This window comes from Dendrobates tinctorius, unplaced genomic scaffold, assembly GCF_039654945.1.
Source record: "Dendrobates tinctorius isolate UK_male_01 unplaced genomic scaffold, ASM3965494v1 ptg000037l, whole genome shotgun sequence".
Taxonomy (NCBI): domain Eukaryota; kingdom Metazoa; phylum Chordata; class Amphibia; order Anura; family Dendrobatidae; genus Dendrobates; species Dendrobates tinctorius.
In genome coordinates this window covers 25950374-25965000 of record NW_027361705.1, presented here as the reverse complement: position 1 = coordinate 25965000, position 14627 = coordinate 25950374, and the positions used below count along the sequence as shown (strand labels likewise).

The window sequence follows — 14627 nt, the reverse complement described above, 5'->3', positions numbered from 1 at the left end:
AGAAGGACGATAACACCATAGAAATGATAAGAATAATAGGCCTCAGTTACCACAACTGTCTACAAAGAAAACTGTTGCTGATGGCAACCAATCACAGCTCATTTTTTAAACAGCTCTGGGACAGTGTGGCGAGTTTTGAGTGGCGACTTTTGTGTTTCGACCTTTGTGGCGAGGTTGGTGTATGTGTGGTGAAATGTGTGCTGAGGGTGGTATGTGTTGAAGCACGTGGTAGTGTGGCGCATTTTGTGTGTGTTCATATCCCCATGTGTGGTGAGTATGTCGGGGCCCCACCTTAGCAACTGTACGGTATATACTCTTTGGCGCCCTTGTTCACATCTGGCAGCTGTCAATTTGCCTCCAACACTTTTCCTTTCACTTTTTCCCCATTATGTAGATGGAGGCAAAATTGTTTGGTGAATTGGAAAGCACAGGGGTTAAAATTTCGCCTCTCTCTCTGTGTCCTGACGTGACTGCAAAATTTTGTGGCTGTAGCTACGACGGTGCAGATGCCAATCCCGGACATACATATGTACGTACAAACACACACACACACACACACACACACACGTTCAGAGATATAGAATATATATATATATATATATATATATATATATATATATATATATATATATATATATATATATTTATCTCATATAGTTCACAAAGTTGTCTGCACCCGCAACTCTTCTTCAGTATGATCCACAAGACTGCCAATGAGAACTCCGCTGTGAGATGTCCGGATACTCCAGAAAAACTTGACAGAAAACTAAATAAAAAAAAATAAAAACAATTTGGTTAAAAGATGAGGCTCATGAGCAACAAGCATCCTTCCGACACAGAAGGGCAAATGGGGGAATTTTAACGGGGCTTAACTAATGTTTTCGTTAAGTCCAGATGGATGCACCGTGCCAAGGGTCCAAATCCATCTGGACTCCATCTGGTCCAATCTCTTAGAAACACAACCCCCACGTATGCCAACCTCCACCATATCAATACTACTAACTCTAAGGAGACTCCCATCGCAGTTATCTCCTCTCCTAAAGTGGTGGGGAATGGTCTTTAAAGATAATACATCATCAGTGGCCGCTGCGGGCTCAATACCAAGCACGTGTTCTCTGACACGTATCTTGAATTGCCTGGTTGTCATGCCAACCTAGATCTTGCGGCGCGGGCATACCGCATAGTAAATAACATTTTTACTGACGCATGTAATGTGTTTTCTGATTTTGAATTCGTGGGAGCAATCTTGGCTAAGAAACAAATCCGCAAGATCAATGTTGGCACAAGCAACACAGCGCCCACATGAGGAGGATCCCATTCGCACCGCCACCTGATCAAGAAAAGAATGAGCTGGGACCCCATGTAATGGCTGTGTACCAGCCGTTCCCGCAAATTTCTAGATCTTCTAGCTGTGATGGCTGCTTTCTCAGGAATAAATTTGGAGATCACTGGATTCGCCTTCAAAGTATGCCATGATTTATTCATGATTTTCCTCATTTGGATGAACTGTGAGTGAAAATCCGTTACAAACCTTACAACATTTTGCTCTACTCTCCGTTTGTCATATCAGTAAAATGTCGTCGATGTACCGCGTCCAGGAGAGGACACGGCACACTGCGATAACTGATCCGGCAGTGAGAGGTCTCTCTCCCACAGCCCCAGGGAGAATTTTTTTATTTAGTCTTCTGTCGGAAGTTTTTCTGAAGTATCCGGACATCTCACAGCAGAGTTCTCATTGGCAGTCTTGTGGATCATATTGAAGAAGAGATGCGGGTGCAGAATTATCAAGACAACTTTGTGAACTTTAAATATGAGAGGAAAAAAAATAAAAATAAATATATATATATATATTAGAATTATATGCTATGTCTATTTGAGAATGTGTATTTAAACATTTAAAAGAATATGTAATATTTACCCTATATGCTTTATATATCAGTGTATTTATCTGTTCACATTGCGTTATCTATGTAATAATACATTTCTATAACGCTGACATATTCTGCAGCACTTTACATTTCAGAGGGGACTTGTACAGACGGTAGACATTACAGCATAACAATAATCCCATAGATCATAAGATACCAAGAGGAATGAGGGCCCTGCTCGCAAGCTTAAAATCTGAGGAAAAAAGGGAGACACGAAAGGTGGGGGGTAACAATTGCCCTGATTGTTTGGATCAGCCATAATGTTAAATGTGTGGTACAGACACAGAGGGCTGATAGATGCATAAAGCATGTGGGAACATGATACGGGGAACCTGGTCATGGTAAAACTTTTGACTGGCCTACCGCCTCAACACATTAACCTAACTATCCCTATGTGGCACAATCTCTGAATAAATGCGTTTTCAGGGCACGCTTAAAATTGTGGGGATTGGGGACTAATCATATTGACCAGGGTAGTGCATTCCAAAGAATTGGCGCAGCACGTGTGTATAGTCTTGGAGACGGGAGTGGGAGGTTCTGATTATTGAGGATGCTAACCTCAGGTCATCAGCAGAACGGAGGGCACGGGTAGGGTGGTAGACTGAAACAAGGGAGGAGATGTAGGGTGGTGTCGAGCCCTGGAGTGCTTTGTGGGTGAGGGTAATAAGTTTGTACTGGATTCTGGAGTGGATGGGTAGCCAGTGTAAGGACTGGCACAAGGTAGAGGCATCAGTGTAACGAATGGTGAGGAATATGATCCTGGCTGCAGCATTCAAGACAGATTGGATGGGGGAAAGTTTGGTAAGAAGGAGACCGATTAGAAGAGTTACAATAGTCCAGATGAGAATGAATAAGAGAAACAGAGTTTTTGCGGAGTCAAAGGTAAGAATTCTGGAAGTGTTTTTGAGATGCAAAGTGATTGGATGTGGGGGGCAAAGGAAAGCTCGGAGTCAAGTATGACCCCCAAGACCGCGGGCATGTTGCTGGGGAGTAATGGTGGAACCACACACGGAAATGGCAATGTCGGGCATAGATACATTAGTAGAGGGAGGAAACACAAGGAGTTCAGTCTTCGACAGGTTCATTTTCAGATATAGTGAGGACATGATGTTAGAGACAGCGCTTAGACAATCGCTGGTGTTTTCTAGAAAGGCAGGCGTGATGTCAGGAGAGGAATCGTGTAATTGGGTGTAATCAGCATAGAGATGGTACTGGAAACCAAATCTACTGATTGTTTGACCAATGGGGCAGTGTACAAAGAGAAGAGGACGGGACCTAGAACCGATCCTTGAGGAACCCCAACAGTAAGTGGAAGACGAGAGGAGGAGGAGCCAGCAAAAGACACACAGTAAAGGAGCGGTCAGAGATGGGAGGAAAACCAGGAGAGAACAGTGTCCTTGATGCCGATGGAGCGGAGCATAGTGATGTGGAGCTGATGATCCACTGTCGAATGCTGCAGATCCAAGAGAATTAGCATGGCATAGTGACCATTAGATTTAGCTGTTAATAGATCATTAGAGACTTTAGTGAGGGCAGTTTCAATAGAGTGTAAAGAGCGGGAACCGGATTGAAGAGGGTCGAGAAGAGCGTTATCCGAGAGATAGCGGATCAGACGGGAGTGGACCAGGAGTTTAATCTTCCCTTCATTTCTAGAGACAGGTCTATAGTTAGTGGCACAGTTTTGGTCGAGGGATGTTTTGTTTTTTTTTTGTTTTTTTTTGTTGATGTATGATGGCTTGCTTAAATGAGGAGGGACACATACCAGAAGAGAGAGGTTAAATATTTTAGTTAGGTGAGAGGTGACAGCAGGGGAAAGGGACAGGAGCAGATGTGACGGAAATGGGTCACTGGTGCGAGTGGTTGGGCGAGAAGATTCAAGGAACCTGCTTACTACTTCTGTGACTGGTTCAAAATCAGAGGGTGACCTAGATGCAGTGGTGGAGGGAGGACAGTGCATGGTATGAGGTGATTGGGAGATAACTTTGTGTCGGATATGGTCAATTTTTTCTTTGGAGTAATTGGCCAGATCGTCAGCTTGAAGCTTTGTGGTTGGGGCTTGCACTCTTGGGTTGAGCAGTGAATGCAAAGTGTCAGACGTTTAGGGTTATTGGACAGTGAGGTGATAAGGGTGTTGAAATAGGTTTGTTTGGAGAGGTGAAGGGCAGTATTGTATATTCTAAGCATAAACTTATAATGGGTGAAATCTTTGTGTAGATTGGATTTTCTCCACAGATGTTCGGTACACCTGGAGCACCGCTGCAGGAAACGTGTTTGCAGGGTGTGCCAGGGTTGTCGCCGTCTGTCGTGGTGTTCTATGTATAGGAGGTACAAATTCATCCAGTGCACTTTGAAGTGTTTCATTGTAACGCCTCAATGCAGAATCAGGACATGAGAGGGAGGAGATAGGGGCCAATGAAGACTGCAAGTTCTTCATAAGTTTCTGGGTGTTAATGGCCTGTATGTTTCTATAAGTATGGACAGTGGGGGGGTGACTTGAGCTGCCTGGCAGTTCTTGATAGAGAATGAAAGAAGGTTGTGGAGAGAGTAAGAGGGGAGTTTGTGAAGTCATCCACTGCACAAAGCCGGGAGAAGACCAAGTCGAGGGAGTTTCCGTATTCATGCGTTGGAGAATTAATAAGCTGCGAAAGGCCAAACGAGGAGGTTAGCGATAAAAGATGGGTAGGAGAGGAGAAGAGCAATGGGGATGTTGAAATCTCCCATGATGAGGGTAGGGGTGTCACAGGAGAGAAAATGTGGAAGCCAAGTGGCAAAATGATCCAGAAAATCATGGGAGGGGCCGGGAGGACGATACACCACCGCCACTCGCATGGAGAAGGTGGTGTAGAGTCTGACAGTATGGACCTCAAAAGAAGGGAAGACAAGTGAGGTACTTGAGGGATAACCTGAAAGGTACATTTGGGTGATAGGAGCAAACCAATGCATCCACCTGCTCTTTTGTCTGATCTTGTTTTATGAGAAAAGTGTAATCCCCCATATGAAAGAGCAGCGGTAGTGTCTGACTGCTGGATCCAGGTTTCAGTAAGAGCCAGGAGGTTAAGAGAATTTGAAAGGAAGAAGTCATGGATGAAGGAGAGTTTATTACACACTGAGCGAGAATTCATGGGCACAATTAAGAGAGACAGAAGGCATGCAGGGAATATTAATAAGATTAGAGGGGTTTCTGAGTGTAGCAGTTGGGGGGTTTGACTTTCTATAACATGGGGGACCAGGATTGGAAGTAATGTCTCCTACGACTAGGAGGAGGATAGAAAGAGTGAGTAGATGGGTTAAGTGATTTGTGGGAGCGTCTCTTGTGTTGGATGGTGGGACTGACTGGTTCTGTGCAATTTAACAATGTGGAAAGAGCGTGAATGCTATACATGGGAGAGGAAAGGATTGAGGTGCCGATATGGATGGAGTGTAGAGAGTTAATGCCAGGGCGGTGGATGTGTGTGAATGCATCTGCCAGGATATAAATTACACAAATGCATATGGTATATATTTGTTGTAATCCAAATGTACAGGGAGAAGATGTGTATATAAATGTCTTACATGTCTCCTGCCCTGTCTAACTGCCATGTTATAACTGCCTCATACTTTGATCAAATGTACTTCGATTAAATGTACATAAATGCCCCCTGCATAAATGCTCCCCCAAGCTAGGTCTGAATATATAGCAGGCTAGTTCTCAGATCTTGTTTTTCCTTCACCTCGTTACCAATCAATCAAACTAAAACTGAGACAGCAAGGACCCAATAAATGTTGTGGTCAGATAAACAAATGTCCAGCATTACATGGATCATAAAGCAATTTGAAAAGTTACTTGACCTCACAACATACGGGGACAAGCAGAGTAAGTTGAAATAACTATATACCAGATATATACTTGCTAAGATGAAACACATATGTAGCATTCAGGATTAACTACTTGCTGACATTGAATGGAGTGGAGACACACAGGAGTTTATTCAGAGCAGAGATTGAAAAAGCTGGTTACCTGTATGAAGAGAATAGAGATGCGTGTCACTTTCATCCATGTTATAACTGCCTCATACTTTGAGAAAATGTACTTAGATTAAATGTACATAAATGCCCCCTGCAATAATGGGTTGCAGTGCCTGGGTAGTAATTATGTATTCCATCAGCTCTGGTAACTAGTGCACCAATCCCACTGTAATGTATTCTAGAACGTAGATAGTATTGTGGGTTAACATTACTGCGTTTGGTCGAGATATTACCAGATTATTTGCATAGGTATGATTGCACTGGCTGTTTTTTGTATGTGTGAATTAGCGTGTCTCTGCGCTCCTGCTCCGTACACGCATGTTGTCTTGACACTGCGATGCCCGCTGGCCTTTGGCGTCTGATGCTGTGGACAGGGCCCGGCCCCGCCCTCAGTGTGAAGCCGACGCCATAGCGCGTCATATCCGGGTGGGGAGCTTACTTCCGGCCGCGCGGTAATGGACGCTGTGGCCGGGGGATATTTAAACATCGAGACATGGTCTGAATGGTAGGCCCCTTGATGGAGTCCGAAACGCGTGTCGGGGCGGACGCGCTGGTTCAGGAGGTAACGGTACCTTGCACCCCTGTCACCCAGTAGGTAATTTTACCTTAAGCTGTGCATTATGAAGGCTATTAGAATATTGGGTTAGCAGGGTTTGTGCTGCATTAGTGGCGTTGTTGTTGTTTGTGTGCACTATGAATGTTAGCCACTGTGCAGGAATATATACAAAAACAGGTTTATAAATAGGTCTATCTGTTCATAGGGCATCTGTTTATCACCCGGGAGGTGATGGGATACAATTTATCATTGAAATCTAATAGGTAATGTTACCATGAAGTGTGCATTGTAAAGGTGATTTACACCAGGGCTGTGGAGTCGGTAAGCCAAACCTGCGACTCCAACTCCTCAATTTCCCTTACACCGACTCCACAACTCCGACTCCCCCACACATTGCTTATATTTAAGTGAAAAATTTATTGTACAATGTGAACATCAGACATTTTAATCTTTTTTTTTTATGATCCAATAATAAAGATATTTAGAACAGAATATATTAGAATACAACTTTAGAACACAAACTGTAATAAATTGTAAATATGTAATACACTATGTAATATCGATTACATATATACAGTACAGACCAAGTTTGGACACACTTTCTCATTCAAAGAGTTTTCTTTTATTTCATGACTGAAAATTGTAGATTAATTCTGAAGGCATCAAAACTATGAATTAGCACATGTGGAATTATATAATTAGCAAAAAAGTGTGACACAACTGAAAATATGTCTTATATTCTAGGTTCTTCAAAGAAGCCACCTTTTGCTTTGAATACTGCTTTGCACACTCTTGGCATTCTCTTGATGAGCTTCAAGAGGTAATCACCGGAAATGGTCTTCCAACAGTCTTGAAGAAGTTCCCAGAGATGCTTAGCACTTGTTGGCCCTTTTGCCTTCACTCTGCGGTCCAGCTCACCCCAAACCATCTTGATAGGGTTCAGGTCTGGTGACTGTGGAGGCCAGGTCATCTGGCGTAGCACCCCACCACTCTCCTTCTTGGTCAAATAGCCCTTACACAGCCTGGAGGTGTGTTTGGGGTCATTGTCCTGTTGAAAAATGCTGCAAGATGCTCTGGTAGCCATGCTTTTTCAGTATGCCTTCAATTTTGAATAAATCCCCAACAGTGTCACCAGCAAAGCACCCCCACACCATCACACCTCCTCCTCCATGCTTCACAGTGGGAACCAGGCATGTAGAGTCCATCCGTTCACCTTTTCTGTGTCGCACAAAGACACGGTGGTTGGAACCAAAAATCTCAAATTTGGACTCATCAGACCAAAGCACAGATTTCCACTGGTCTAATGTCAATTCCTTGTGTTCTTTAGCCCAAACAAGTCTCTTCTGCTTGTTGCCTGTCCTTAGCAGTGGTTTCCTAGCAGCTATTTTACCATGAAGGCCTGCTGCACAAAGTCTCCTCTTAACAGTTGTTGTAGAGATGTGTCTGCTGCTAGAACTCTGTGTGGCATTGACCTGGTCTCTAATCTGAGCTGTTAAGCTGTGATTTCTGAGGCTGGTGACTGATGAACTTATCCTCTGCAGCAGAGGTGACTCTTGGTCCTTTCCTGGGGCGGTCCTCATGTGAGCCAGTTTCTTTGTAGCGCTTGATGGTTTTTGCCACTGCACTTCGGGACACTTTCAAAGTTTTCCCAATTTTTCGGACTGACTGACCTTCATTTCTTAAAGTAATGATGGCCACTCGTTTTCTTTACTTAGCTGCTTTTTTCTAGCCATAATACAAATTCTAACAGTCTATTCAGTAGGACTATCAGCTGTGTATCCACCAGACTTCTGCACAATACAACTGATGGTCCCAACCCCATTTATAAGGCAAGAAATCCCACTTATTAAACCTGACGGGGCACACCTGTGAAGTGAAAACCATTTCCAGTGACTACCTCTTGAAGCTCATCAAGAGAATGCCAAGAGTGTGCAAAGCAGTAATCAAAGAAAAAGGTGGCTACTTAGAAGAACCTAGAATATAAGACATATAGTATTTTCAGTTGTTTCGCACTTTTTTGTTAATTATATAATTCCACATGTTAATTCATAGTTTTCATGACTTCAGAGTGAATCTACAATTTTCATAGTAATGAAAATAAAAACCCTTTGAATGAGGTGTGTCCAAACTTTTGGTCCGTACTGTATGTGGGTGTATGTGTGTGTGTGTGTATATATGTATGTATATATATATATATATATATATATATATATATATATATATATATATACACTCACTGGCCACTTTATTAGGTACACCATGCTAGTAAGGGGTTGGACCCCCTTTTGCCTTCAGAACTGCCTCAATTCTTCGTGGCAGAGATTCAACAAGGTGCTGGAAGCATTCCTCAGAGATTTTGGACCATATTGACATGATGGCATCACACAGTTGGCGCAGATTTGTCGGCTGCACATCCCTGATGCGAATCTCCCGTTCCACCACATCCCAAAGATGCTCTATTGGATTGAGATCTGGTGACTGAGGAGGCCATTTGAGTACAGTAAACTCATTGTCATGTTCAAGAAACCAATCTGAGATGATTCGAGCTTTATGACATGGCGCATTATCCTGCTGAAAGTAGCCATCAGATGTTGGGTACATTGTGGTCATAAAGGGATGGACATGGTCAGCAACAATACTCAGGTAGGCTGTGGCGTTGCAACGATGCTCAATTGGTACCAAGGGGCCCAAAGAGTGCCCAGAAAAAATTCCCCACACCATGACACCACCACCACCAGCCTGAACCGTTGATACAAGGCAGGATGGATCCATGCTTTCATGTTGTTTACGCCAAATTCTGACCCTACCATCCGAATGTCGCAGCAGAAATCGAGACTCATCAGACCAGGCAACGTTTTTCCAATCTTCTACTGTCCAATTTCGATGAGCTTGTGCAAATTTTAGCCTCAGTTTCCTGTTAGCTGAGAGGAGTGGTACCCAGTGTGGTCTTCTGCTGCTGTAGCCCATCTGCCTCAAAGTTCGACGCACTGTGCGTTCAGAGATGCTCTTCTGCCTACCTTGGTTGTAACGGGTGGCAATTTGAGTCACTGTTGCCTTTCTATCAGCTCGAACCAGTCTGCCCATTCTCCTCTGACCTCTGGCATCAACATGGCATTTCCGGCCACAGAACTGCCGCTCACTGGATTTTTTTTCTTTTTCGGACCATTCTCTGTAAACCCTAGAGATGGTTGTGCGTGAAAATCCCAGTAGATCAGCAGTTTCTGAAATTCTCAGACCAGCCCTTCTGGCACCAACAATCATGCCACGTTCAAAGGCACTCAAATCACCTTTCTTCCCCATACTGATGCTCGGTTTGAACTGCAGGAGATTGTCTTGACCATGTCTACATGCCTAAATGCACTGAGTTGCCGCCATGTGATTGGCTGATTAGAAATTAAGTCTTAACACACAGTTGGACAGGTGTACCTAATAAAGTGGCCAGTGAGTGTGTGTGTGTATATATATATATATATATATATATATATATATAACAATCTTCATTTTTATATGTGGTGGTGATGAATGCAGTCTATTTATTCCAACTATCAATTGATGTTGATGTGTTACTGAAGACGCGCAATGCCTGTCCTGGGCATCCTTTTGGACAGCTATGAGGTGTACCTGACTGATGCTAAAAAAAGGAGTGTTTGTGTACTGCCTGGTTTTGATTCTTTTTGGTACAGATACGATATGGATAGACAGATATGGATAGAGCAGATTTCTAATCTGCTTTTGTGCATTTGCTATTGAAAATATCTGAGCTCAAAAACCTTTCAAGTTGATGCAGTTTTTTAAAAAGCTGATCGGCTTTTGCAGCTGAAAAACGTATCCCCAAAAAACACAGGAAAAACGCTGTATGTGAATGTAGCCTTAGATCAGGAATATAACAGCCATTTATAGGACATTTCATAACTTTCCCAAATTCCTATGAAAAAATATTCAGCACATCCTGCATTGAATTACTGTACCCAATTTATTATATATTTTAGGAGTCAGTCCATTTTATACCGACTCCGACTCCACCAAAATGAGTTCCGACTCCACAGCCCTGATTTACACACTGAGCCACCATATTTAATATCACACGGGAGGCGTTAATTGTTCTATTTATTACAGCTGGTAATCTATATACAGCATTTTACATTTACAATATGCAGGTAACCTGTACATAGGGTATATAAAGGGTAATATTTGTTTGTGGTGACGTCTATCAGACGGGTCTCTGAGCTTGCTGCTCTGTCCAGTCGAGCTCCCTTCTAATTTTCCACCAGGATATGGTGGTTCTTAGGCTGTCCCCGTCCTTCCTGCCCAAGGTGGTATCTTCCTTCCACCTTAACGAGAACATTGTCCTGCCCTTGTTCTGCTCGGCCCCAGGACATCGTGTGGAGAGAGCTCTTCACACTCTGGATATGGTAAGAGCCCTCAAGAGATTTGTCTCTCGGACAGTGTCCTTTCGCAAGTTGGATGCCTTTGTTCTTCCAGAGGGGCACAGGAAGTGACTAGCCCCTTCAAAGTCCACAATAGCCAGGTGGATTCGCTCAGCGATTCAGGAGTCTTACTGTGTCAGAGGCAAGCCTATCCCAGCAGGAATTAAGGCACATTCCACTCGGTCGGTGGGCGCGTCTTGGGCCATCCGGCACCAGGCGTCGGCAGAACAAGTTTGGAAGACTGCAACTTGATCCAGTCTGCATATGTTTTCAAAGCATTACAATATTCGTACCCAAGTTTCAGCAGAGGCAGGCTTGGGCAGATGGATTTTGCAGTCTGCTAGTCAGTTTGTGGGGTTTGATCTGTTATGTCGGTTTCCCACCCAGTGACTGCTTTTGGATGTCCCATGGTCCTGTGTCCCACAATGAGGTGAAGGAGAAACAGGGATTTTTGTGTACTCACCGTAAAATCCTTTTCTCCGAGCCGTACATTGGGCGACACAGGACCATGGGTGTATGCTGCTGTCACTAGGAGGCTGATGCTAAGTGAGCACAAAAATTAGCTCCTCAACTGCAGTACACACCCACACACTGGTTCAAGATGAACCATTTCAGTAGCAAAGCAGTAGGAGAACATAAACGTCAAATAAGATACAACATGTCAAATCAAAGAACAAGACCAGCCGATTGGGGGACACATCACCCACCCTGTTGGCCTATCGGCTGGTCTTGTTCTTTGATTTGACGTGTTGTATCTTATTTGATGATCTCCTACTGCTTTGCACTGAATTGGTTCAGCTAGAACCATTGGGTGTATACTACAGAGGTGGAGCTAATCTTTTTTGTGTTCATTTAGTGTCAGCCTTCTAATGACAGCAGCATACACCCATGGTCCTGTGTCCCCCAGTGAGTGGCTCGGAGAAAAGGATTTTACGGTGAGTACACAAAAATCCCTGTTAGTCATTACAAACAGAGTGATCTACTTCAAGTGTTTATTTCTGTTAATGTTGATTATGGCTTACAGCCAATGAAAACCCAAAACTCATTATCTCAGTAAATTAGAATACTTTATAACACCAGCTTGAAAAATCATTTTTAAAATCCGAAATGTTTGCCTACTGAAATGTATGTTCGGTAAATGCTCTCAATACTTGGTTGGGGCTCCTTTGGCATCAATTACTGCAACAATGCGGCATGGCATGGAGGCGATCAGCCTGTGGCACTGCTGAGGTGTTATGGAAGCCCAGGTTGCTTTATTGGCCTTCAGCTCGTTTGCCTTGTTGGGTCTGGTGTCTCATCTTCCTCTTGACAATACTTCATAGATTCTCTATGGGGTTAAGGTCAGGTGAGTTTGCTGGCCAATCAAGCACAGTGATACTGTTGTTTTTGCCAGTGTGGACAGGTGCCAAGTCCTGCTGGAGAATGGCCCCCCAAACCATCACTGTATGTGGAAACTTCACACTAGACCTCAAGCAGCTTGGATTGTGTGCCTCTCCACTCTTCCTCCAGACTCTGGGACCTTGATTTCCAGGGTCTAATGTGAAGTAGCCACAATCAATGATGGTTTTGGGAACTGAAATAAATTAACTTTTTAATGATATTCTAATTTTGTGAGATGCACCTGTAGAGTCTGTGGGAGGGGTTGGAGCATGACACGCTGAAACATATCAAAAGCCGTTGCAAACGAATATAGCTGGTGGGTGGTGTACCTGCTGGTGACTTCCTCCACAGTGAAGATGAAAAGGGCATTTCCAGCAAGTCCATCCAGATTAATAATAATAATAATAATAATAATAATAATGAGCTCTTTATATAGGGTCAACATATTCCGCAGTGCTTTAGTTTTTTGCACAAATTATCGCTTTTCCCGATGGGGACTGTTTATTGTATTAGAACAGTTTAAAAACCAAATGGTAAAAGTGGGAGAAATTCTCACACATTTCTTGGGCAACTCGACACCCTTATTTAACCAGGATGGACGTACTGGAAACACCCCTTTTGTCTTCTATAAAGCAAGTGCTAACTGTCACTGCTCTTTGTACCACCCTGATGACTTTTTTTTTTTTTTTCTCTCCCCTTTGCTATATCCAGACAGAAGTAAGTGCTTAAGTTCTTTAAGGTATCACTGGTGGTTAAGATTAGGTTTGTTTCAGGGTGAAGGGGGTGTGCTGATGACTCACAAGGCCTGGTGCAGGTGTTCTGACATTATTTTGAGGAAAGTTTGTTGTAACTAATGACATCCCTCTTCCATATTCATAGGAAAAGGAGCGCCAACGCCTGGAAGCTCTCCGCAAGAAAGAGGAGGCTGAACTTCAGCGCAAGCAGAAAATTGAGGAGGGCAAGAAACGCAAACAGGAGGAACTCAAGCTGTGAGTAATTCTAAGCAGCTGATTGTAGTAGTACATTTGTCTTTCTTGTATAATGTAGCCCCCCTGTTTGGTTAAAAACTTATTTTTAAATATATACTTTATAGGAGGAGAGAAGAGCGTCAGCGTAAGGTCTTGCAGGCTCGGGAGAGAGTGGAGCAATTGGAGGAAGAGAAAAAGAAGAAAATAGAACAGAAATTTGCTCAAATAGATGAGAAGAGCGAAAAGGTAAAATCTTTAAAAAAAAAGTCATCCAACCTAATCTGCAAATCTTATAGAAAAGCCAACAGAAAAATGTTTCTACCTATTCATAAATGTACACATTTTTCTCTCCAATCTGAAATTTATCTGTAGAGTAAGTTTTTAGTGCTTTACTTTGTTCTAACTTACAGGTGAGAGAGGACCGATTGGCTGAGGAGAAGGCTAAAAAGAAAGTAACAGCTAAAAAACAAGAGGATGTAGAGAGTAGGCGGCGACAGGAGGAGGAAGTTCGGAAAAACAAAGCTAAACAGCTGGTGTGTTTGATTGTAAAAATGGTAGCCGATCATTGATGAAAATAGATTTTTCTGATTTAGAATATTTGTAGCAGCAATTAATCTGTAAATGACTTGTGTTTTAGGAGGAAGAACAGAAAAAGAGGGAAGAGGAGGAACAGGAAAGGCAAAGAAAGGTCGCAGAGGCCAAAAAACTTGCTGATATGCGACAAGCGGAACTGGAACGTGAAAAGGAGCAGGAGCGACTCAGAGCTGAAAAGTGAGCTGCAGCTCTGTCACCTTACAGTCCCCGTCACAGCTGAGACTATATTTGCTCAGTAGCATAACGTTTTGTTTTTCTTTGTACAGAGAAAGGGAACGCTTAGAAAGAGAGCGAGCGCTTCAGTTACAGAGGGAATTAGAGCGAGCCGCTGAGAAGGAGCAACAGCTCAGAGAAGAGGAGGAACGCAAGAAGAAGGTTTGCATACTATTGTGACAGTCTGTTTCACTCTTTCCGCTTATGTCTCCCAGCCTGAAGTAATTGTTTTGATTAAAGGAGCACCAAAAACGGTTGGAGAAAGAGCGCCAAGAAAGATTACGTAAAGAAACAGAGGCCAAAAAAGTTATAGAGCTGGAAGTGCAGAGACTGCGCGAAGAGCAGGAGAGAATTGCAAAGGAGAAGCAGGCAGTGGCCCCTCCGCTGAATGTCACTGTGGATTTACAGGTATGGGTCGACTATAATAGTGCAGTGACAGGTGAAACCTTCTGTCCTCTAAATGTCATACAACAAATCTTAATTAAATTACTCTTATTTTATTGCATTTTATTAATATTGAATGGTGCAAATAACTTCACATTCTTCCTCAAATGGT

General features: G+C 43.2%; 1 protein-coding gene across 1 annotated transcript in view; it reads left to right on the top strand.

The window, feature by feature from the left end:
* INCENP (inner centromere protein) overlaps positions 1–14627 on the top strand; it is an 87927-nt gene that overhangs the window by 55760 nt on the left and 17540 nt on the right. Inside the window, exons 11-16 of the mRNA XM_073573958.1 lie at positions 13176–13285; positions 13390–13510; positions 13675–13797; positions 13902–14035; positions 14125–14233; positions 14312–14479. Coding sequence (XP_073430059.1) covers positions 13176–13285; positions 13390–13510; positions 13675–13797; positions 13902–14035; positions 14125–14233; positions 14312–14479 — 765 coding nt within the window. The remainder of the gene's footprint in view (positions 1–13175; positions 13286–13389; positions 13511–13674; positions 13798–13901; positions 14036–14124; positions 14234–14311; positions 14480–14627) is intronic.